We start from the raw sequence: 25,206 nt of genomic DNA on the forward strand, positions 1-25,206 counted from the left end.
TAATGCTAAATAGCCATAAACTGTTGCATTCACTTCTGGACACTAGACTTTTGTACTTTCAGAATCCCTTGTCATCACTTTCTCATTTATTATCCAAGACTCTCAGATTGAGCCTCATGATGACAGCACACATTGATGTCATGGTGTCTTTTTTAGCTTTTGAAGAGGTGGTTTCTTTTGGTTGGAGGTGGTTTCAAACTTTATGCATTGGTGTTTCTGTTCTTTTTGCTGGGTGACAGATAAAATTCATAATAGACTGTAGCTATCCTTTGCTGTGTTTTCCTTCATGGTACTTTCTCTTGCATTGAAGGGATCCAACTTAAAAAACTTATAGCTTAGTGATAAAATTTCTAAGGGTTACCAAGCTAGTATAATCAAATATCTGATGTGTGCAACTAAATATACTCATTAAAGTTCATAAGCCTGTTGATGATTGTGCCTTTGTGTGTTTTATTCCAGTAATCTTATGTATATTTAACAGGATGCGTTTGCATTTGATGCACCTTTGGCATTAGGAAGAATTGTTTGATTTCAGTAGTTAATATTAATTTTACCTAGTGCGCCATGCTTTACAGGAATAAGCTTTGGCTGCATCTCATCTGATATTATCTGAGCTCTGTATAAGAAATGGTAATAAAATTAAGTAAAAAGTATGGTCTTCTCATCTGAAGACATATAAAGAATATTTTCACTACTGTGAACACCACTTGGGTGGTAATGGAATTTCCCCATTGTGGGACTAATAAGGGAATTAAGTTCTATAACATCACTTTTGTAGTATGCAAATTATACACAAAAGTCCCTTAACCTAGTCAAATGGGCAACACCAGGTTGGGCTACACCTACAAAGTCACCACTATAGGCCTACACTGAGCACTGAGTACTTTCCTACGTCACTGCCTGACAGGTGGAGTGTTTGCATCTAAATATGATATCTAGTTTCCTGTATTTTAAGTTGACATTGCAAGTAGAGAATGACGATTATTAAGGATCTAGGATTAGTTGAACATCCTGTCTTGTTTATGGTCCACATGCAATTCAAATAATGTAACATATTCTCTTACCAAATCTGAACAAACACTTCCTAACTTCAAATACTGTCAAATACGATTTTCATACCGTGATGCCCGGTCCTGTCAGGTCTTGGCAGCTAAGCAGGGCCGAACCTGGTTAGTACTTGAATGGGAGTCCACCTTGGATGACCAGGTGATAGGGGTTAGCCTTAGCTACCGAGGTTGCACAAGCCAGTGTGGTCTTAGTGTCGGTCCTATGCCCGAGGAGAATGAGAAGGTTGCATCACAAAAGGCATCTGGTGTAAAACCTGTGCCAAATTAATAGTGAGGATCAATTGATCCACTGTGATGACCCCTAAAGCAGAGGTCTCCAACCCTGGTCCTCTAATGCTACTATCCTGCTTGTTTTCCAGACAGCTCTGCCCTACTCACTGCTGATTGCCTGGATCAGGTGTGTTCAGCCACAGAAACTGAAAGGGCAGGGACACTTGGAAAACCTGCAGGACAGTAGCCCTAAAGGGACCAGCTGAAAGAAAAACAACTGGTTGATTAACAAAACCTATCCATCCAATCCATCCATTGTTGCATCCTATCCATGCAACAATGTTAACCACCACACCACTGTGATGCATTAACCAATCTTAAAGAGTACCTGACACCTCTAAATGTTGCATTATGACAAATCTACAAGCAAACGTTATAACAGAAAAGCTTGTGAAGAAACCAAACCCCATTATAGTCATTATAGTAAGCTGACATCAAAGTCACTACTGTTAGGATTATAAAATTATGAAGGAGATCTTATTAAACAACTGTAATTTTTGTCTGTTGCGAAATTGTGGGGTTGTCAAACAAATATTATGGAGGAAGATTAGAATCATTCTGACAGCAATCCAAATTGTTATGTTTATGTTATGTTTTACATTTTTAAATCTGGGGATTCTGGTATAACATTTTTATTTTAATTTGTTTCTTTATAATTATGCTACAATTACTGCTTAGTTTTTTCCCTGTTTTTTAAGATCTTGAGCTAAAACAGTAAATAGGAAAATTTAAAATGGGATTAAACACCTTTGGTAAATTACAAACAGTAATTATGGATGATCTAATGTCATTGTCTGACAAGAGCATATACAGCTGATTATGACACCAGTTCCATGGTATTTGAAGTTGACACTATAAGCAGAGGATGACGGTAATCAAGGATCTAATTTGCATTTCATATCCTGTGTTGTTCTTTTTCTTGTTTTTCTGTTTTAATAATGAATATTATGATTCCTTCGGCAAAAGACTGCAAAACAAATAATTATTTTCTTGGTGTAGTAGAAGATTTTTGAAATTTCTTTTTACGTTTATTTTATTTAAAAAGTCGCAGAGTGTAAGTATGACTAATGTTTCAGGATGTAGACAACTAAAACAAGAAACCTTTTCATGCATGATATGTGTGAAACTGCGGTTAACAAGGGTGCAAAGGTCGCCCCTCCTAAATTGCAAACACCTAGTGAATTATATTAGACGGTACTGGTAGTGTGGTACCAGTTGGCTCAACCATTCCACTCAGGATAGGGATTAGTCAAGAATGATGAGAATGGCCAGGATGCCACTTGAGTGGGTGATACCATTGCTCACCCTCTGCATTGGACTGTCTGCAGCCAACATGGGTATGTACTGATGAGACCTACATTCATAAAACTGTACTAAGCTGAAACAAGTAAAGAGGAATATTTGATTAAGTTAACGTGTGTTTATGAAAATTCATGATCGTATAAATTATAACAATTTCTGTACTTATCTGACTGTTGACTACAATGATGTTTAAGGACTTTATGCCTTTGTTCTATTTTAAGTGATGCTTGGGATGACGACTCAAATGCCAGTTATAACAGGTAATGCTTTTAAAAATATGAAGCAATGAATCAAACATTATTTACAGTGTATTTAAATTTACAAATAAAATATAATTTTGTCTTCTCAAACTAGAAATGAGACCCTCTCACGACAACCAGTTCTGCAGTACATGGGGAAACTACCATTTTAAGACGTTTGATGGAGACTACTTCCAGCTTCCCTTCACTTGCAACTATGTCTTTGCATCCCAGTGTAAGGGCAGCTATGAGAATTTCAATATTCAGCTCAGGCGGCAGGAGATAAATGGGGTCGTCACCATTAAGAAAGTCACCATGAGACTGGAGGGGGTCATTGTGGAATTAGCTGACAATGCCATCAAAGTCAATGAGAAACTGTAAGTCAGTTTTGATAATGGAAGTTTTCACTGGCATCTGATGGACTGATTACAGTAAAGGTTACTGCATTATCATCTAACTGTAATGATTTCTGTCCCCTCCAGTGCCACTCTACCCTTCAGCCAGGCTGGCATTTCAATCAAAAAAACTCAGTCTTATGTCAAAATTGAGGCAAAGCTGGGTCTGGTCATCATGTGGAATCAACAAGACTCTTTCTGGGTATGTCTGTGAAGATTCTCAATTGTCCAGGTGAAGTTATCTAGACGTTGAGTCATGGCAACTGGGCACATTTTTGCCTGGTCTGAATAGGCTCGTGAACAGTTAAAGAACACATCAAATGTCTTCCAGGGAGCACACACTCTGCACCCAGTTGGTGAATCAGAAGTAGTGGAACATTTCAATCTAAACACTAGAAGTCCACTTTCCATGACTCAACCTCTAGATCTTTCTGGATATGTTTAATTATGTTTACTGTATTGTGGTATATCCTCATTGTTTAAGTATGAAAATCAGTTTATTGAAATGGCAATGAGCAAATGGCAAATTAATAAGTGATCAGAATGTAGAAATGAATGAAATTATTATAATTTGATTAATTGATATTTAGTAACTGATGTAAAGACTATTATATTGTGACATATATATAGTTTGAAAATATAGTTTGAGTTCATGTGAATTTCTGTATCTGTTTGTATGTTGCAAAACTAAATACTACTAAAATTAAAAATATCAGAGGTACCAAAAACCCATTTTCTATTGATGTTAATAAGAACAATTCACAATCACTGACATTCAACATCAGTAGAAAAATCAACACAAATGTAACTTTGAAAATATAATTTTGTCTGATTTTTAGGTCGAGCTAGATGCAAAATTCAAGAATGAGACTTGTGGCCTGTGTGGTGACTTCAACGGAGTCCCGATTTATGATGAGTTCATCCAAGCAGGTAAATACTAAATAATAAAGCTCATAACAAACTGAATTACACAGAATTTGCTAAAACCTCTTTTTCTCTAAATACAGGGTACTTTCTAATACCTGAAGAATATGGAACAGCCTGGAAAGTTGATGGTACAACAGAAAAGTGTGAAGAAATCCCCTCTCCAGCTAAAAAGACCTGTGCAAAAAACGTATGTGAAGAATACATTGTCTTCAAATGATATTATATAGAGCATTTAAGTACAATTTAAATATGTCATGTACTCTGACCCACAGAATAGGGCTGTTCTCTGTGAGCGCCTGCTGTCAGGACCTGCTTTCCTCAGCTGTCAGAACCTGATTGATACTGACTCCTTCATCAGAGCCTGTGTGCAGGACCAGTGCAACTGTAACAGCAGCAGTAATTCGTGTTTGTGTTCGACCATCTCAGAGTACTCCCGTCAGTGCGCTCATGCAGGCGGTACACCAGGGCAATGGAAGACCCCAGAACTGTGTGGTAAGAACAGGGACAAGGAAATGTGCACGTTCATACATTGATGTTTTCACAGTAGTTATTTATTAAATCTTTTTTTATGTATTTTTATGTTGAATAGGAAAAACATGCCCATCCAACATGGAGTATAAAGAATGTGGTAGCCCCTGCACTGACACCTGCAGCAACCCCCAGAGAAGCCAGATGTGTGAGGATCATTGTGTAGATGGATGCTTCTGTCCATCTGGTAAGTTCCCTGATTTTAAAACCTGCATAGATTCAGCAGGAGTAAGGAGGCCAGCAGATGTGTTAGTGTTTTTTGATTTCAGTCTATAAAATTATTTGATTTTTTTCTTTTAATTTTGTTTGACATGGAGTAAGATTTAGTGTTCAGAATTATGGAGCTAAATCATAGGCAATACTACTGTAGAGAACAGCTGTACAGATCATGAAAAAAAAAGGTTGTGAATGCGCTGCATCAAGACTGGGTTGTGAATCATATTGCACTGTTAGTTGCTGCATATGTATCACCGCCAGTGTATGGAGATAGGTATCACAATTTAGTATAGTTTTTATTCTGAAATACTCACACATATATGGTTTAACATCTTATTATCTTTCTCCCAAGGGACTGTCTTTGACGACATCACACAAAGTGGCTGTGTTGCTGTTGATCAGTGCTCCTGCTTACACAATAGAAAGCCATACAAACCAGGGGAATCACATTCAAACGCATGTCAAAAATGGTGATTTTTTTTTTCAATATAATTTGTACATTCACAACATGTTTAAGATGCTCTGTCCAGTTGAACTAAACTACTAAACTGTGTTGTCAGCACCTGTACTAATGGTCAGTGGAGCTGTATGGAAATGGACTGTCCAGGTATCTGCTCCATACGGGGTGGCTCCCACTTCTCCACCTACGATGGTAAAACTTTTACTTTCCATGGAGACTGCAATTTTGTTCTCTCCAAGGTGAGCCCTTCAAAATAAAACTAATCTATGAACACAGAAGTAAATTATATGGAAATAAGACCATTGTAAATATGCATATTTTTATCTTCTTGACTTTAGGAAAGTAATGGCACTTTCAGTGTCCTTGGTGACCTGGTTAAATGTGAAAAATCAGATACATCATCTTGCCTGACTGCAGTCACTCTGCTGCTGCCTCAACAGAAGGTAACATTACAGTAGATTGTACTTCACCTCTATACCACAGAAGCAGGATCATGTCTGTGTGTTTCCTAATGGTTTTAATAGTAATTTTGTCATTTTTCTCCCTGCAGATGATCGTAATTAAAGCCAATGGCCAGGTCTCTTATAACAAAGTGCAGTCTCAACTGCCTCTTACCATGGGTGACTTGTTTTTGTTCACTTTCCTGTGAAATATTAGCAGTTTGAGTAAATTAAAACACTGTCTAATTAATGGTAAATGCTTTTTCCCCACAGATGACATCACAATCTGGAGCCCTTCAACATTCTTCATTGTAATCCACACCACCTATGGACTTGATCTTGAGATCCAGCTCACACCCATTGTGCAGCTCTACATCAAAGCCAGTGTATCCAACAAAGGAAAACTCCAGGGTGTGTTTTAATTCTTGACTACATTTGATTATAGCTAAAACATTTTCAGTGAAGCTTTTATTAAGTCCATCCATCAGTCCATGTTCTGTCCAGGGTTGCAGGGACTTTAAGTATCTTTATCTTTTTGCAGGCCTTTGTGGAGATTTTAATGATGTAGAAGCTGATGACTTCAGAACCACAACTGGATTAATTGAAGGGACAGCCTGGACTTTTGCCAACACATGGAGGACCAAAACAAACTGCCCTGATGTGACAAACATACTTGGAGACCCCTGCATTTTAAGCATAGACAAAGGTAGGTCACATATATTATGCTTCACACTATAACGTCATGTTATTCTTGACACTCTACTGATAAACATGTTTGGTTGCTGTTGCAGAGAAATATGCCAAACACTGGTGCCCCTTACTCTCTGACCCAAAAGGGATTTTTGCCCGGTGCCATTCTAAAATAAACCCAGAGGTCTATAGAGCTGTAAGTAAGGATTAATTTTGTATGCAGTCTAGTCTATGTGTATGTGTGTTTAAATATTTTACATATTTACACAACTGCACAATTTTAGCATTAATTCACCATGTTGCTGCTTCTCTTTGCAGTCCTGTATTTATGACACTTGTAATGGTGAAAACAGTGAGGACTCCATGTGTGCTGCCATATCCTCCTATGTCCATGCTTGTGCTGCTGAAGGTGTCTTTCTGAACGGGTGGAGGGACAGCATGTGTCGTAAGTTGAAGTCAAACTATCAAATGAGAAATAACTTAAACCTCTACATCAATTATCTGTTTATTATTCAAACATTGAGTGATTTATTTTTCCCTTCCCACAGAGAAATACACAAGTGACTGTCCTTCCAATTCTGTGTATGAATACCAGATGACAAGCTGTGGTCGTACATGTCGCTCTCTCAGTCAGTCAGACTTAACATGCGGCATTGAATTTACGCCCCTTGATGGCTGCGGCTGTGCTGAAGGAACTTACCTAAATGAGAACAGAGAGTGTGTGTCAGCCTCACAGTGCTCTTGTTATCTCGGAGACACAGTGGTGCACGCCAACCAGGTCGCCAGAGTTCATGGACAATCTTGGTGAGTAATCAAACTTTTGCAGAATATGATAGAAACATTTTTTTATTTTAATTTTTGTAGGCATTTCATTAATTTCATGTGGACTCAAAGGGTACCATAGTACCCAGTACAATGAGGCAGTCCCTCTGGCATCTCCTGGTCAGTGCAAGGATGGGTGTTAACATGTTCCACAACCTAACTTCTTACAAAGACATGACACAGAATCTGTAAAAATTTGGCTTTACTTAAAGTTAATGTAAAACAAAATAATCTTTAGCTGAAAGTCTGGTATTTGACCAAATGTGTTCATGCATTTTCTATTATGATTTCTCAAGATTTTGTTGCTTGATTTGTAATCTCTGAAATGCCCAGACAAATATGAATTGTTTGTATGTGTGATTAACCAGTGATCTGTCTAGGAGAATGCTGCTTTTTCATTCAGTATGTGCAATGACAACCACTGAGAACCACTTTTTAGACTGTTTCTTTCTTTAGCAAGACAATGAACAACAGCTGGAAAAAAAATAACATGAAACTGCTTTCTCTGCTTTGTCCACCTCGTCCATCTTTCAATACATTTCAGCTTCTGCTATGGTGGAAACTTAAGATGTACAGGAAATGAACGTAAGTACAACGCACTCAAGTTTATCTTAGTATACTTTCAATACCAAGCAATCCATGAGCAACACCATGCATACCAAGTAGTACCTTTTTTAACATAACTATCATTGTCCTCAGCATGCACCAGTCCAATGGTTTTCTTCAATTGCTCCAGTGCAAAGCCAAGTGACCTGGGATCAGAGTGTCAGAAAAGCTGCCAGACACTGGACGTAGACTGTGTAAGAATGTGATGCTGGTTCATGATCGCTGTTAACCACTGTGCTCATACTAAAGCAGCAGCCTCACATGTTCAAAACTATACTTTACTGTTACACTGTATAGGTCAGTACACAGTGTGTATCAGGCTGTGTATGTCCTGCTGGCCTGCTGTCAGATGGCAAAGGAGGTTGTATTAAAGAGGAGGCCTGTCCCTGCACATATAATGGAAAACTCTATGAGTCTGGAGAGACTATCAATGTGGACTGCAATAAATGGTGAGTCTTTTGGTCATGTAGTGCTGTGTCAATTCACCTTTGTGTCTTTTTATAATGGGAGATATATATGGTGACTTTACTTCATCTTCTTATATCACAGCACTTGCAAAAGCAGAAAATGGGAATGCACAAATGATGAATGTGATGGAACCTGTACCATTTATGGAGAAGGCCATTATATCACTTTTGATGAGAAGAGATTCTCTTTCAATGGGGAGTGTGGCTACGTCTTTGCTCAGGTATAATATGTTCTCCCTTTTGGGTTTTGTTAATTGTTTAAAGTCAGTCCTGTAATACTGGTATTAATAACAACATTAATATCATTAATAACATTAATATTAATAATCTTGCAGGATCACTGTGGGAATGATACAGATGGCACCTTCAGGATTCTGACTGAAAGCATCCCATGTGGAACAAGTGAAAGCATCTGCTCCACAGCTATCAAGCTTTTCTTAGGGGTATAAAGCCCTAATATAAATGACTGAAGAACATTTGTAACATTTGAAAATAATTGTGCAGCATTGCAAATGAGTATCTTTTGTTTCTTTCAGAACAATGAAATTATTCTTTCAGAGGAAAATGTCAGAGTTATCAAACAAAGTAATGGGGTGGACATACCCTATCATATCAACACTATGGGTATATATCTTGTCATTGAGGCAAAGAATGGGCTTGTTCTCATCTGGAATAGGAGGACAACACTGTTGATCAAACTTAACTCTGCATTCAAGGTGGGTGAGCAAATTTAAAGGTGCTTTGATTATTGTTAATTGCCATTTTCTAAATTAACTAAATCCAATTTCATCCCAGGGCAAAGTCTGTGGCCTGTGTGGGAATTATGATGGGAATATCAAAAACGATTTCACCAGGAGAAACAAAGAAGTTGTAGTTGACCCACTTCAGTTTGGAAACAGCTGGAGAGTGTCGCCTACTTGTCCTATGACAGACACACCAAAAAATCCCTGCAGTCTGTACTCACACAGGCAGGCGTGGGCATTAAAACACTGCAGCATTATCAACAGTGAAGTGTTTTCTACCTGCCATTCAAAGGTAAGAAAGCTGCTAAACAGTCACACTTGGCATGGCAATAATCTCAAATCTCAAAGTAATTGCAGTTAGCTACCTGCCAACACAATGACTTTCTCTAGCTACCAGAATATAATTCAGCATCTTCTTACAATGCCTTTTTTAAAAAGGTGGACCCCCAAAGCTATTATGATGCCTGTGTGAGCGACACATGTGCCTGCAATACAGGAGGAGATTGTGAATGTTTCTGTGCAGCTGTAGCAGCTTATGCAGCAGCCTGTAATGAGGCTGGAGCCTGCGTCAAATGGAGAACTCCCACAATTTGCCGTGAGTGTTACATTTGTATTAACGAGAGGAGATCAATAGGTAATGCAATGTACATTAGCATCACCTGTCAGAGTGAACATTTTCATTTTAGTTAGAAAGTTTACAAAATCAAGCCTTCATTTCATTTTATTATGATGACTTCTCTACTAATATTCTTTTCTTTTGTTTCTTTAGCTCTATTCTGTGATTTTTACAACCCTGATGGGGAGTGTGAGTGGCACTATGAGCCTTGTGGAAAACCATGCATGAAAACATGCAGGAATCCTTCTGGAGTATGCTACAATAAAATCCCACCATTAGAAGGTACATATAACACAGCATGTGAATGCCCATACATGCAGGTTTTTCTGTAAAGCCCCACAGTTAAACAGAACTGGACTTTAGAAAAAGTTGTGTTTGCTGCTGTGTTACTGATGGTGTTTTTTTCTTCTTCTGTCTCACCACTTTGAGTTGATCACAAGGTTTAAGGTCAACTTCCTATCTGCACCTACTCTGTTTTACTTTTGCGATTCACAATAATATGTAACTTTTTAAGGCTGCTATCCAAGTTGTCCTCCTGATCGACCTTATTTGGAAGAAGCTACCATGAAGTGTGTACCAAAGGAAGAATGTGGCTGTTATGATGATGAAGGACAACATTATAAAGACGGGGAGTTAATGCCTCCAAAGGAAAATTGTCACAGTTGGTATGAAACTTTCCTAGTCGAAAATGCAAAATTTGGTGCAAAATTTAAAAAAAAAAAAAAGTTTGTTGTTTGTTTTTACAATAACTGTTCTATTAGGATAGTATGCACTTTCATTCCCCTATATCCAGAATCTGGGGCCATGTGCCAAAACGTAGCAGAATTGGTGTCCATTAAGTGTGTAGTGTTTAAAAAAGAAGTTAAATTGATGACAGATGGATGTAAATATTAATTAGCATGGGAAACTTCAGGCTGTGTATTTCCAGAAGCATTTTACTAATTGTGCATTGGGGAAAACACTATGTAAATGAAATTATACTTAGACAGTTATCAAAAATAAAACATCAACATCAAGGAATATACATAGAATACTTTTACATATTTTAATGGTGAGTTTCTTCATTTTACAGTTACTGTTCTTCAACAAAGATGGAGTGCAGCTATGAGGTTCAAGGTGAATAGAATAAATCATATTATAGTTATGGTGATGATTGTTCTTGAAAAGATAAACATTTGTGTAATGTAATGTTTTTGTTTTACAGCTTGCACTTGCTCATATAAAGGACGTATATACAAGTATGGAGATATTGTCTATGAAACACATGATGGAGATGGAACATGTATCACTGCTGTTTGTGGAAGCAATGGAAATATTAATAGAAACATTAGAGTTTGCAATCCAACTACTACTCCCACACCAACAACAACACCTTTTGTTTTTTCAACAACTGGTAAGAAAGGCAGCCCAATTTCCAGTATAAGCCTGTTCTGCTAATTCTGACCTATTTTATGAATAACACAGTATTTTTCTTTTTCACAGCAACAACGCACATATCTCCCACTCAAACTGTTACAACTACGGCTGTGACAACAACTCTCACCTTCACTACACTGAGACCTTCCACAACTACAACACTCCCAACCACAACGTCTGAAGTTACAACACCTGCTACTACTGTTACTACAACTATAACACTCCCAACAACGTCTGAAGTTACAACACCTGCTACTACTGTTACTACAACTATAACACTCCCAACAACGTCTGAAGTTACAACACCTACTACTACTGTTACTACAACTACAACACTCCCAACAACAACCACCCCACCCATTTGTCAGTGGTCAGCTTGGATCAATAACCATTACCCTGATCAATTCCCAGATGGCAAAGAGTATGAGACGATAGACAAAATTACTAACCCAGAATTGAGTCTTTGTACAGAACCTCTAAAAATAGAATGCAGAGCAAAACAATATAAAGATGTACCTTTAGAAAATCTAGGTCAAAATGTGACATGCAGCCCAACTGATGGACTGATCTGTTATAACAAAGACCAAGGGCAACCTCCTATTTGTCTTGACTATGAAATTCGAGTCGGATGTTGTACAGGAGTGCCCACTACAACCTCAGTAACAAGTAGTTCTGCCACAACCACAGAAGTAACAGGAACTACCACTCCCACAACAATGTCTGAAGTTACAACAGCTACACCCACTACACCTGCTACTACTGTTACTACAACTACAACACTCCCAACAACAACGTCTGAAGTTACAACAGCTACACCCACTACACCTGCTACTACTGTTACTACAATAACACCCCCAACAACACCTGAAGATACAACAGCTCCACCCACTACACCTGCACCAGCTACTACTGTTACTACAACTACAACACTCCCAACAACAACGTCAGAAGTTACAACACCTGCTACTACTGTTACTACAACTACAACACTCCCAACCACAACGTCTGAAGTTACAACACCTGCTACTACTGTTACTACAACTACAACACTCCCAACCACAACGTCTGAAGTTACAACACCTGCTACTACTGTTACTACAACTATAACACTCCCAACAACGTCTGAAGTTACAACACCTACTACTACTGTTACTACAACTACAACACTCCCAACAACAACCACCCCACCCATTTGTCAGTGGTCAGCTTGGATCAATAACCATTACCCTGATCAATTCCCAGATGGCAAAGAGTATGAGACGATAGACAAAATTACTAACCCAGAATTGAGTCTTTGTACAGAACCTCTAAAAATAGAATGCAGAGCAAAACAATATAAAGATGTACCTTTAGAAAATCTAGGTCAAAATGTGACATGCAGCCCAACTGATGGACTGATCTGTTATAACAAAGACCAAGGGCTACCTCCTATTTGTCTTGACTATGAAATTCGAGTCGGATGTTGTACAGGAGTGCCCACTACAACCTCAGTAACAAGTAGTTCTGCCACAACCACAGAAGTAACAGGAACTACCACTCCCACAACAATGTCTGAAGTTACAACAGCTCCACCCACTACACCTGCTACTACTGTTACTACAACTACAACACTCCCAACAACAACGTCTGAAGTTACAACAGCTACACCCACTACACCTGCTACTACTGTTACTACAACTACAACACTCCCAACAACAACGTCTGAAGTTACAACAGCTCCACCCACTACACCTGCTACTACTGTTACTACAATAACACCCCCAACAACGCCTGAAGATACAACAGCTCCACCCACTACACCTGCACCAGCTACTACTGTTACTACAACTACAACACTCCCAACAACAACGTCAGAAGTTACAACACCTGCTACTACTGTTACTACAACTACAACACTCCCAACAACAACGTCAGAAGTTACAACACCTGCTACTACTGTTACTACAACTACAACACTCCCAACCACAACGTCTGAAGTTACAACACCTGCTACTACTGTTACTACAACTATAACACTCCCAACAACGTCTGAAGTTACAACACCTGCTACTACTGTTACTACAACTACAACACTCCCAACAACGTCTGAAGTTACAACACCTACTACTACTGTTACTACAACTACAACACTCCCAACAACAACCACCCCACCCATTTGTCAGTGGTCAGCTTGGATCAATAACCATTACCCTGATCAATTCCCAGATGGCAAAGAGTATGAGACGATAGACAAAATTACTAACCCAGAATTGAGTCTTTGTACAGAACCTCTAAAAATAGAATGCAGAGCAAAACAATATAAAGATGTACCTTTAGAAAATCTAGGTCAAAATGTGACATGCAGCCCAACTGATGGACTGATCTGTTATAACAAAGACCAAGAGATACCTCCTATTTGTCTTGACTATGAAATTCGAGTCGGATGTTGTACAGGAGTGCCCACTACAACCTCAGTAACAAGTAGTTCTGCCACAACCACAGAAGTAACAGGAACTACCACTCCCACAACAATGTCTGAAGTTACAACAGGTCCACCCACTACACCTGCTACTACTGTTACTACAACTACAACACTCCCAACAACAACGTCTGAAGTTACAACAGCTACACCCACTACACCTGCTACTACTGTTACTACAACTACAACACTCCCAACAACAACGTCTGAAGTTACAACAGCTCCACCCACTACACCTGCTACTACTGTTACTACAATAACACCCCCAACAACGCCTGAAGATACAACAGCTCCACCCACTACACCTGCACCAGCTACTACTGTTACTACAACTACAACACTCCCAACAACAACGTCAGAAGTTACAACACCTGCTACTACTGTTACTACAACTACAACAGTCCCAACAACAACGTCAGAAGTTACAACACCTGCTACTACTGTTACTACAACTACAACACTCCCAACCACAACGTCTGAAGTTACAACACCTGCTACTACTGTTACTACAACTATAACACTCCCAACAACGTCTGAAGTTACAACACCTACTACTACTGTTACTACAACTACAACACTCCCAACAACAACCACCCCACCCATTTGTCAGTGGTCAGCTTGGATCAATAACCATTACCCTGATCAATTCCCAGATGGCAAAGAGTATGAGACGATAGACAAAATTACTAACCCAGAATTGAGTCTTTGTACAGAACCTCTAAAAATAGAATGCAGAGCAAAACAATATAAAGATGTACCTTTAGAAAATCTAGGTCAAAATGTGACATGCAGCCCAACTGATGGACTGATCTGTTATAACAAAGACCAAGAGATACCTCCTATTTGTCTTGACTATGAAATTCGAGTCGGATGTTGTACAGGAGTGCCCACTACAATCTCAGTAACAAGTAGTTCTGCCACAACCACAGAAGTAACAGGAACTACCACTCCCACAACAATGTCTGAAGTTACAACAGGTCCACCCACTACACCTGCTACTACTGTTACTACAACTAAAACACTCCCAACAACAACGTCTGAAGTTACAACAGCTACACCCACTACACCTGCTACTACTGTTACTACAACTACAACACTCCCAACAACAACGTCTGAAGTTACAACAGCTCCACCCACTACACCTGCTACTACTGTTACTACAATAACACCCCCAACAACGCCTGAAGATACAACAGCTCCACCCACTACACCTGCACCAGCTACTACTGTTACTACAACTACAACACTCCCAACAACAACGTCAGAAGTTACAACATCTGCTACTACTGTTACCACAACTACAACACTCCCAACAACAACGTCAGAAGTTACAACACCTGCTACTACTGTTACTACAACTACAACACTCCCAACCACAACGTCTGAAGTTACAACACCTGCTACTACTGTTACTACAACTATAACACTCCCAACAACGTCTGAAGTTACAACACCTGCTACTACTGTTACTACAACTATAACACTCCCAACAACGTCTGAAGTTACAACACCTACTACTACTGTTACTACAACTACAACACTCCCAACAACAACCACCCCACCCATTTGTCAGTGGTCAGCTTGGATCAATAACCATTACCCTGATCAATTCCCAGATGGCAAAGAGTATGAGACGATAGACAAAATTACTAACCCAGAATTGAGTCTTTGTACAGAACCTCTAAAAATAGAATGCAGAGCAAAACAATATAAAGATGTACCTTTAGAAAATCTAGGTCAAAATGTGACATGCAGCCCAACTGATGGACTGATCTGTTATAACAAAGACCAAGAGATACCTCCTATTTGTCTTGACTATGAAATTCGAGTCGGATGTTGTACAGGAGTGCCCACTACAACCTCAGTAACAAGTAGTTCTGCCACAACCACAGAAGTAACAGGAACTACCACTCCCACAACAATGTCTGAAGTTACAACAGCTCCACCCACTACACCTGCTACTACTGTTACTACAACTAAAACACTCCCAACAACAACGTCTGAAGTTACAACAGCTACACCCACTACACCTGCTACTACTGTTACTACAACTACAACACTCCCAACAACAACGTCTGAAGTTACAACAGCTCCACCCACTACACCTGCTACTACTGTTACTACAATAACACCCCCAACAACGCCTGAAGATACAACAGCTCCACCCACTACACCTGCACCAGCTACTACTGTTACTACAACTACAACACTCCCAACAACAACGTCAGAAGTTACAACACCTGCTACTACTGTTACTACAACTACAACACTCCCAACAACAACGTCAGAAGTTACAACACCTGCTACTACTGTTACTACAACTACAACACTCCCAACCACAACGTCTGAAGTTACAACACCTGCTACTACTGTTACTACAACTATAACACTCCCAACAACGTCTGAAGTTACAACACCTGCTACTACTGTTACTACAACTATAACACTCCCAACAACGTCTGAAGTTACAACACCTACTACTACTGTTACTACAACTACAACACTCCCAACAACAACCACCCCACCCATTTGTCAGTGGTCAGCTTGGATCAATAACCATTACCCTGATCAATTCCCAGATGGCAAAGAGTATGAGACGATAGACAAAATTACTAACCCAGAATTGAGTCTTTGTACAGAACCTCTAAAAATAGAATGCAGAGCAAAACAATATAAAGACGTACCTTTAGAAAATCTAGGTCAAAATGTGACATGCAGCCCAACTGATGGACTGATCTGTTATAACAAAGACCAAGAGATACCTCCTATTTGTCTTGACTATGAAATTCGAGTCGGATGTTGTACAGGAGTGCCCACTACAACCTCAGTAACAAGTAGTTCTGCCACAACCACAGAAGTAACAGGAACTACCACTCCCACAACAATGTCTGAAGTTACAACAGCTCCACCCACTACACCTGCTACTACTGTTACTACAATAATACCCCCAACAACGTCTGAAGATACAACAGCTCCACCCACTACACCTGCACCAGCTACTACTGTTACCACAACTACAACACTCCCAACAACAACGTCTGAAGTTACAACAGCTCCACCCACTATAGTCACAAAAACCACAACAATGACTGAAGTTACAAATACAGCTTTTACAACAGGCGTTTCAACAGGACATGTAGTTAGCAATGCAACAACCACAGAAAAGCCCAGCACCTCAACAACAACAACAACTCCAGAATCCACATTAGAAACTACAAGCACACCTTCCCCAAAAACCACAGGAATATCCACTACACCTGCAGCAACAACAGGACAGTCCACTTTTGAGACTCCCACTGTAACACCTTCAACTCGTCTACCATGTTTCTGCAAGTACATGAATCAGATTTTCTCCCCTGGTAAGAAATGTCCTGTTCATTGTATATATTTTCATTTCAGTGTTTTCCTTATAATGTCTTTATAATGTGATCTGCCACATCCTGATGATAACAAGTGGTCTTCCCCAAAAAGCTTTTCTGCTCTGAGGTTGATTTGACTCTTCCTGCATTTCTTTTTTACTTTGACGATATGTAAATATCTAACATTTCATTAATTTGATGTTAATTTAGTATATGCAAGACAAGCCTGGGAACAAACCTCACTGGCTGTTTTCAGTTCAGGAAGGATGTTTCTTAACCTTATTGTTGCAAAATTGACTCTTACTCTTTGGTATGCACAGGGGAGGAATATGTAACCACCTTTAGCAAGTTTGATCTTTTTATCATCCCTACTTTACTCTGGACTTTAGTTATGCAATTCATATATTATGTGAATCTGTGTCAGATGACCAGTCTATCTCAGGCCTTTTTTAATATTATTTACAAACATAATATTGACAAAAAGATCAAAGATTCTAACCCTATCTTATTTGTTTGTTTTTCTGACATTTGCCATTTTGATCTGTCATGTTGTTTTCTCATACAGGTAGCTTCATGTACAATAAAACTGATGGAGAAGGGTGGTGTTTTACTGCATACTGCAGTCTGACATGCACTGTTGAGAAGGTTGCTAGACCATGTCACACTACTATTCCACCAGCACCTACCACAAGTTCTAGCACTACAACACAAACAGGCTCTACAACAGCTGCTAAAACCACAGTGTCACCTGACTGTTCATATCTGAAACCACCTAGGAAGGTATATGATTTCAGTTAAAGTAACTTATTATAAGTTCATTAAAATTGAAAACTGTCATTATGTACCAACCACTGCTTACATTTAGTTTAGTTCTGAAGTAGCTTTCAGTGCCTACTCTCATTCGTCTCTTGAGTGGTCAGTGAATTTATCAACAGTAAAATGCAGCAACACTTGATGAAAATTCCTCTCCACATTAAGACAGTGATTTGTGAGTGTTTTTCAGCTAAAACATCTCACAACAAAGATCCATACTGAAGTCTTAGTTGACATAAAACCACATTCAAACAAACCACCAACACCACAATACAACATACATTACTAGGTGGCAATATTATATAACTAGCTCTAAAAATAGAATAATTTACTGGTAAGAAGAAATGACAATTTGACTTATATTTCAATAAAGAATATAATGCCAGCGCATATATTGTATCAATTGCTAAAAATACTACTTTGCATTTTGCAGGATGGTGAGTCCTGGAAGGAAAACAATTGTACCAAAGGCACATGTTCTGCTGGTAAAGTGATCACAGAACATGTCCCATGTGAACCAGTGACCATTCCTAAATGTGAAAATCAGCAGCCACCAGTTAGAGTCTATGATGAAGCGGGCTGCTGTTTCCACTATGAATGCAAATGTAAGTTCACATGAAAATATTTACATTTAAGCAACATCATAAAACTGTGACACAAACTATAGGCAAGATGCAATATTTGTATTTAACAGTTTTTCTTGAATGTAATACTAAATGTAATATTGATCTAATATTTGTAGGTGTGTGCTCTGGCTGGGGAGATCCTCACTATGTGACATTTGATGGAGAATATTACAGCTTCCAGAAAAACTGCACTTATGTCCTGGTCAAAGAGATTCAGCCCAAATACAATTTCAGGGTCATAATAGACAATGAAAACTGCGATCCCTCTGGAACTGTGACCTGTGCTAAGGCCTTAATAGTGTATTACAAAAACTATAAAATTATTCTTACACAGAAGAGAAATCCAAAGACTGTAAACTTGGTAAATATCATCCAGCAAATGTCCTTAAATTGTTTTAATTATCTGAATATTTTATATTATACATTTTTAAAATAATTGTCTTGTGTTATATGCAGTGAATATAAAGAAATTTGAGGCCTGTTTAGAACATAAGTCTTAAAATCTTCTGATTTTATTTTTTAGGTGTACGTCGATGACAAACAGGTTTTCCCAACTTACTCTAATAAGGACTTCATTGTCACAAGTACAGCAATCGAGCTACTTCTAAAAATCCCAGAAATTGAAGCAGTTGTGATGTTCAAAGGACTTTTGTTCAGCATTGATTTGCCATTTTCTCGTTTCCATGGCAACACGGAGGGACAGTGCGGTAAGCAGAGAATCAGTTTGCTGTTAGCATAATTGTGGTGAAAAGCAAATGAGGCTGCATGTTACATTCATAGATGAACATGTATAAACAGTGCTGGATGAAATATGTAAGTGCCAGTGCATGTACCAAATGTGGTAACACGTTGGCTGTAATATCTGCCATGTTAATATTTATTTTCAAGGTACCTGTGACAATAACAGGAAAAATGACTGCAGATTACCGAATGGTGATATTGACCCCTCGTGCTCTGACATGGCAAACCACTGGCAAGTACCTGATAAGAATAAGTCCTACTGTGAGGTCCCACCTTCACCAACACCAATACCAACACGAACACCAACACCAGAACCCTGCAAACCCAATATTTGCGAAATTTTGATCAGCAAGTAAGAATATACAGAATAAACATGACACATAAAATGTCAGGTTATTCTGCAGTATCATATTGAGTAACAACCTTCTTCCTTTAATTTGTGCATTAAGGGTGTTTGAGAAATGTCACAGTGTAGTCCCACCGACACACTTCTATGAGGCCTGTAAATTTGATGTTTGCCACATGCCAAATTCCACCGTGGGTTGTTCCAGTCTGGAGGCATACGCCATGATGTGTGCTGAAGCATTTGTTTGTGTACCTTGGAGGAGCGCTACACATGGACAGTGCGGTAAGAGAGTTTTTTTAGTAGAAAGTAAACTGTGTTATTTTAAGATGGTGTTTTTCCAACATTTTAACACTGAAACCATTTTTTTTCTATTGTAGACTATAAATGTCCAGGAAATAAAGTCTACAAACCTTGTGGGCCAACTGTTGTACCAACTTGCAATGCAAGGTAATCAATCAGTTCTAATATTACAAGCAATTCAAGTCTACAGTCATAATAGCAACTCTGTCAGCCTGTTATTCGGCTAAATGCAAAAATCAGCATGCATACTAACATGCTGATAGTAATAATGCTTACATGGTAATGACAATATCATGATAACATATTCATCTTATTTTAGTATACCTGTTAATGTTAGTTATATGCATTTGATGAAAGAAGATTTTTAGTTAATGCCTGTGCTAGATGAAAAGTTATTACCTGATTGAGGACAATCAATCCTGAGATGTTCATAAAAATATTAAATGTATTAAAAATGCTTAAATGACAAAAACACAAATGTCAACCTTACTATGGCACATTGGCACAATGAGATTCGTCATCTTTGCATCATTAATGTCTATACAAACCTTAACTGCAAGAAATCAAAAGGCTGTTAGTATATGATAGTTCAGCCTCGGCTACATGACAGTCCCTAGAGCCAGAAAATCAGTACCGTGTCTGCCCTCTATTATACATATTACTTCTCCATTTTAATTCTGATCATATTAATGGTAGTTTTTTCCACTATCAATTGTCTTTATATTTAGGTACAATGAAAAGTACACACAACAATGCCAGGCTGAAAACGCCAACCAGGACACAGGTTGTCTCGTCACGGAGGGGTGTTTCTGCCCAGAGGGATTGACTCTGTTCAGTTCAAACTCGGACATCTGTGTTTCCTCCTGTAAGAGCGCGCTCTGTGGTGTGGAAAAATGTAATTCCTAATTAATAAATATACATCTAAAGTGATTGTTTATGTTTCTTCTTTAAGGTTGCACTGGGCCTGATGGGCAGCCTAAAAAGGTAAGTGCAGCAATACATGTATATTACTCATCATTTACAGTGTTTTTGTTGCTGTTAAGTCAATAATTCTGTTGCATTACTCGAACAGTATGGTGAGACTTGGCAGAGTGGTTGTCAGCAGTGTAGCTGTGATGAGGCCACTCTGAGTGTTCAGTGTAAGCCGGTCACATGTGCCACACAAGAACCAGTTACCTGTACCGAGGAGGGTGAGGTGTTGGTGACCCGCACAGTGGACTGCTGTGAGAAACAGATATGTGGTGAGTGTTAGAATACTTAACATTGGCTGGTATAATGATTTAACATGAACAGGTATGATAAACCTGACAAGAGAATTTTCAAACACTGATTAATGGGGCACTCCATGACAAGGATCAGTTCAGTTTTCACAGAGAACACTTGGCATCAGTGGAAGTTTAGGCTCCAACATTTTTGACCCAAGGACTAAAGACTATAGGTTGCTATGTTGGCTTGTGTTCTAGGTTCTTCCTTTTTAATACTCTGTCTCTTATTGTCCAAGGGTACGATGTGCTGTATAAAAGATGCAAAACAGTTAACTAGTTATATATATGAAATTACTGTCTGGAAAATTGCTTTGCATTTCCTGTATCATTAAACATAATAGGATTTCCTTTTATTCTCCACTTAAAAGCCACTTTTTTCACAGATTGTCATTTTGTTTTGAGTTATCTAACAATTGACATATTTTGCATTCATGATTTCACTAATTTCATTTGCTACATCTGACATTTATTATTTGTTTCATTTTATTTACAACAGAATGTGATAAGAGCAACTGTTCATTGCCATCACAGAAGTGTGACCTGGGATTCGAGTTGGAGATTAACATGTCTAATGATAGTTGCTGCCCCTCTTACCAATGTGGTAAGTTCTGCTCACTTTCTCATGGTGTTGGTGTGTGAAACATACTAAGCATATAGATTAAATGTGATCATAATTGTTTGTATTCTTGCTGTATCTAGTGCCCAAAGGTGTCTGTGTTTTTAATGATACTGAGTACATGGTAAGCTCTCCCTGTCTTTCTCTCCACATATATTATTAAAACTATAATTGCTTGTCTTATTATAAAAAATTACATGTAATCTACTGACTAATATTTAAGATAAATATATCTGATCATCAGATCACACTGAGATTCAGTTAAATTATCTTTTTTTAAAAATATGTTCAGATTTTGATTTTTATTGTTTACAGCCTGGCATACAGTTCTTCAAAAGCCCATGTGAAATATGCCACTGTACTGACACTCAGGATCCCAACAGCAAGTTGAACAAAATTACATGTGTTATAGGAGACTGTTTCGAGGAGTGTTCAGAGGTACAGTGAAATTATGTGTTACACAAAAATATTTAACATGGGAAATCTAGAGTCTTTCATTCACTTTTTCAGAAATCTACAAATGTATTTATGACTGTTGCACTACGTAATCAGTTTTTCAAAAGGTTAAACTAAACTTTTCCATATCTGGTATCTAGCCATACAAATTGCAATGCATTTTTCCTTTTTTTGCCCAGTTTTAAGATGTCTGTCTTTAATATTTATTTTCATTAAAGTGGCAATAAATGGAATCAATAAAGGAATTATCAAAAATTATCATGAGTAACAGGGACTATAATTCCAGAGATTGATGCTGATGTTGATTTTTGTTAGCATCACAAATGTAATTGCATTCATTCTTTTTGAGTAAGAGCATGCTGTAAGTTAAATGACTACATTGACTTGTTTCAAACAGGGCTATGTGTATGAAGAGCAACCTGGACAATGTTGTGGAACATGTAAAAAGATAAGCTGTGTTATGGAATTCCCAGACTCCCCTCCTATAATTATTGAGGTAAGTAGCGATGTACTGTGCAGGTAACATTAAATTGTGTTATTAAGTCAGAGTTGTTCTCTTATTGACCTCTTCAATACTTCCAACAGCCTTCTCAGTCTTGGTCACCACCAGATGACAAGTGTGTCAAGTATGAGTGTCAGAAGGTGAAGGATGATCTGATAATCTATAAAAACCAAACAACATGTCCTGAATTTGATCCAGACAACTGTGTTCCTGTGAGTATAATGAAATGAAAACAATTACATACTATTTGTCCTATGTCCTTATTTTTGGTTTATAGTATTTCATATTTCACATTTCTATCTATTATTTCTTTCTTTTTTTTCAATCTCCGTCTACCTCTCTCTCTCGCTCTCTCTCCATATAGATATATAGATGATATAATAGATTATTCTTATGTTACACACTGGTAATATAAGCAATTCCATTGAATTCAATACAAATATCTGTGCATCTGTGCCTTTTATGGTCCATTTTGTCTTTATTACAGGGAACTGAACAAACTGACATGAATGGTTGTTGCAAAACTTGTAAGTATTTGATTAAATCAAATTATTTAATTGCTCCCTGATACTTCCTACTATCTTCAAGTGAAATGGGAATTTGTTTTTTCTATCATCAATTGCTACTTGTAGTCTGTGTCAACAGTGGCAAAAAAGACAATATAACACTCCATATAACATCTTAAGTAGTCTCAAGCTTATACTTTATGGGTCACGTGGAAAATTTGCCTACATATTTATGGTCAATTTGAACCTACAATACTGTTTTGCACAAATAACAGACAGATCAAAATAGATTTGTAATGGCTTGTATTGTCTAACTGATATTTTTTTAATATATTAGATACTTTATTCACGTGTCTTTCACAGGTACACCTCGACACAACTGTCAAATGAACAGGACCACCGTCTATCTGGAGAAAGGCAACTGCAAGTCAGTTGTGCCTGTGGAAATCACAGCGTGTGAGGGATCCTGTGGAGCATCCTCATCAATGTGAGATTTAGGAGAAATTATCTGAAGGGCTCAGGACACAAACTACTGCCCAGCTTTCTTGTGAAGAATAATTTTTGGATGTTTGATTACATTGATGTTTTTTTTTTTCATTTACAGGTACTCTGCAAAGAGCTTGAAAATGATGCATAAGTGCACATGCTGTCAAGAAATGGCTACCACCAAGAAGGAAGTGGAGATGATTTGCTCTGGTGGCAACAAGACAAAGCACACCTACATTTCAGTTGACAAGTGCGGCTGCCACGTCGCTGAATGTACTGAGAAGCCCCAAAACTAATGCAGAAAGTAGAAAAAATCTACGCTTTACTGAAGGGATCAGAATAATATACTTTTATTGCATGCTATCTATACTAATAAACTTTAACAGTTCCTCTGTAAAACTACTAGATAATAATGAAGCAATATGTGAAGGCACACCAAATACATACACCTGTGAGAATCAGGCAGAGATGTTCTGAAGTAGTACTGATACCTTTGTACTTTATCTATGATTGTCAACATTTTCTCATTTATTATCAGAAACAGGGGTTTTAAAGTTGCCTTGTAATTCCAGCACATATTTGTTTGATGGTGAATCTTTAAGCTTTAGAAGAGGTATTGTGGAGGTGTTTTCAGTCTTTTTCAGTCTTTTTTCTTTCTTTCATAGCAAAAAAAATTAGTAATGAAATGTTCAAGAATTGCTCAAGATATACAGTACACTGTAGCAAAACATCCACTTAGTTTAGCCATAGAGTACAGGATTATGTTTGTGGTAAAATCTTGAAAATGTAAGAAATTGATTAAATTTTCATTTTAATGAATTTTCATGGTGATCATTATTTTAACAGCACCACTTCATAATTCAATTCATAATATATATAGAAATGAGTGTAACAATTAATAACTAAGCTTTCTTTTTCCAATATCGGATGTATCTGTCAAATCTTTTCTTTGGTGTTATTAAACAGGTTTGCTAATGTCTTATTTCTTGTATATTTGTTATGGACTTGAATGTTACATGAAAAGGAGAATGTTTTAATTTCAATTTAAATGTATATTTTTGTAGGCAGCTTAGTGGTTAGCACTGTTGCCTCACAGCAAGAAGGTTCCTGGTTCAAAACCCAGCAGGGGCCTTTCTGTGTGGAGTTTGCACGTTCTCCTCGTGCTCGCATGGTTTTCTCCGGGCCAAAAACATGTATGTCACGTTGATTGGTGATTCTAAATTGCCCATAGGAATGAGTGTGAGTGTGTGTGGTTGTTCATCTATATGTGGCCCTGTGATGGACTTCCAGGGTGTACCCCTGCCTTTCACCTGAAGAGAGCTGAGATAGGCTCCAGCAGATCCCTGTGACCCTAAATAGGAATAAGTATAGATAATGGATAGATGGATGGATCAATGTATTATTTCATATATTATTTAATATTGATAATATAAATCCACTATACCAGTATACAGTACACTGAGTCCACTTTCAAAAAGTACTTTTGGAAGTTACCAGCTCTAAAATATTTTTCTGCACATCACACTTC

At 38.1% G+C, this 25,206-nt stretch overlaps 1 protein-coding gene across 1 annotated transcript; it reads left to right on the forward strand.

Annotated features, from left to right (window-relative positions):
• The first annotated feature begins 2,569 nt into the window (after nucleotides 1-2,569).
• LOC113132806 (mucin-2-like) lies at nucleotides 2,570-24,655 on the forward strand. Its single transcript, XM_026311148.2, has 50 exons — nucleotides 2,570-2,674; nucleotides 2,861-2,899; nucleotides 2,994-3,255; nucleotides 3,361-3,475; nucleotides 4,113-4,203; nucleotides 4,281-4,387; nucleotides 4,473-4,692; nucleotides 4,790-4,915; nucleotides 5,297-5,414; nucleotides 5,505-5,643; nucleotides 5,743-5,847; nucleotides 5,955-6,024; nucleotides 6,118-6,255; nucleotides 6,386-6,550; nucleotides 6,636-6,730; nucleotides 6,853-6,979; nucleotides 7,083-7,338; nucleotides 8,048-8,156; nucleotides 8,260-8,411; nucleotides 8,512-8,650; nucleotides 8,765-8,872; nucleotides 8,966-9,145; nucleotides 9,225-9,464; nucleotides 9,611-9,767; nucleotides 9,942-10,070; nucleotides 10,303-10,453; nucleotides 10,861-10,904; nucleotides 10,993-11,181; nucleotides 11,271-12,871; nucleotides 12,935-13,759; nucleotides 13,898-15,667; nucleotides 15,767-17,021; nucleotides 17,587-17,801; nucleotides 18,268-18,439; nucleotides 18,577-18,821; nucleotides 18,984-19,167; nucleotides 19,349-19,553; nucleotides 19,651-19,829; nucleotides 19,925-19,994; nucleotides 20,576-20,712; nucleotides 20,800-20,831; nucleotides 20,920-21,088; nucleotides 21,609-21,713; nucleotides 21,812-21,852; nucleotides 22,044-22,166; nucleotides 22,582-22,680; nucleotides 22,770-22,898; nucleotides 23,174-23,213; nucleotides 23,556-23,679; nucleotides 23,797-24,655. Exons 1-50 carry the CDS (start codon nucleotides 2,593-2,595, stop codon nucleotides 23,972-23,974), a joined length of 11,751 nt encoding a protein of 3,916 aa, XP_026166933.1. The 5' UTR covers nucleotides 2,570-2,592; the 3' UTR covers nucleotides 23,975-24,655.
• The last annotated feature ends 551 nt before the right edge of the window (nucleotides 24,656-25,206 follow it).

Source organism: Mastacembelus armatus, chromosome 6 (genome assembly GCF_900324485.2).
Source record: "Mastacembelus armatus chromosome 6, fMasArm1.2, whole genome shotgun sequence".
NCBI lineage: Eukaryota > Metazoa > Chordata > Actinopteri > Synbranchiformes > Mastacembelidae > Mastacembelus > Mastacembelus armatus.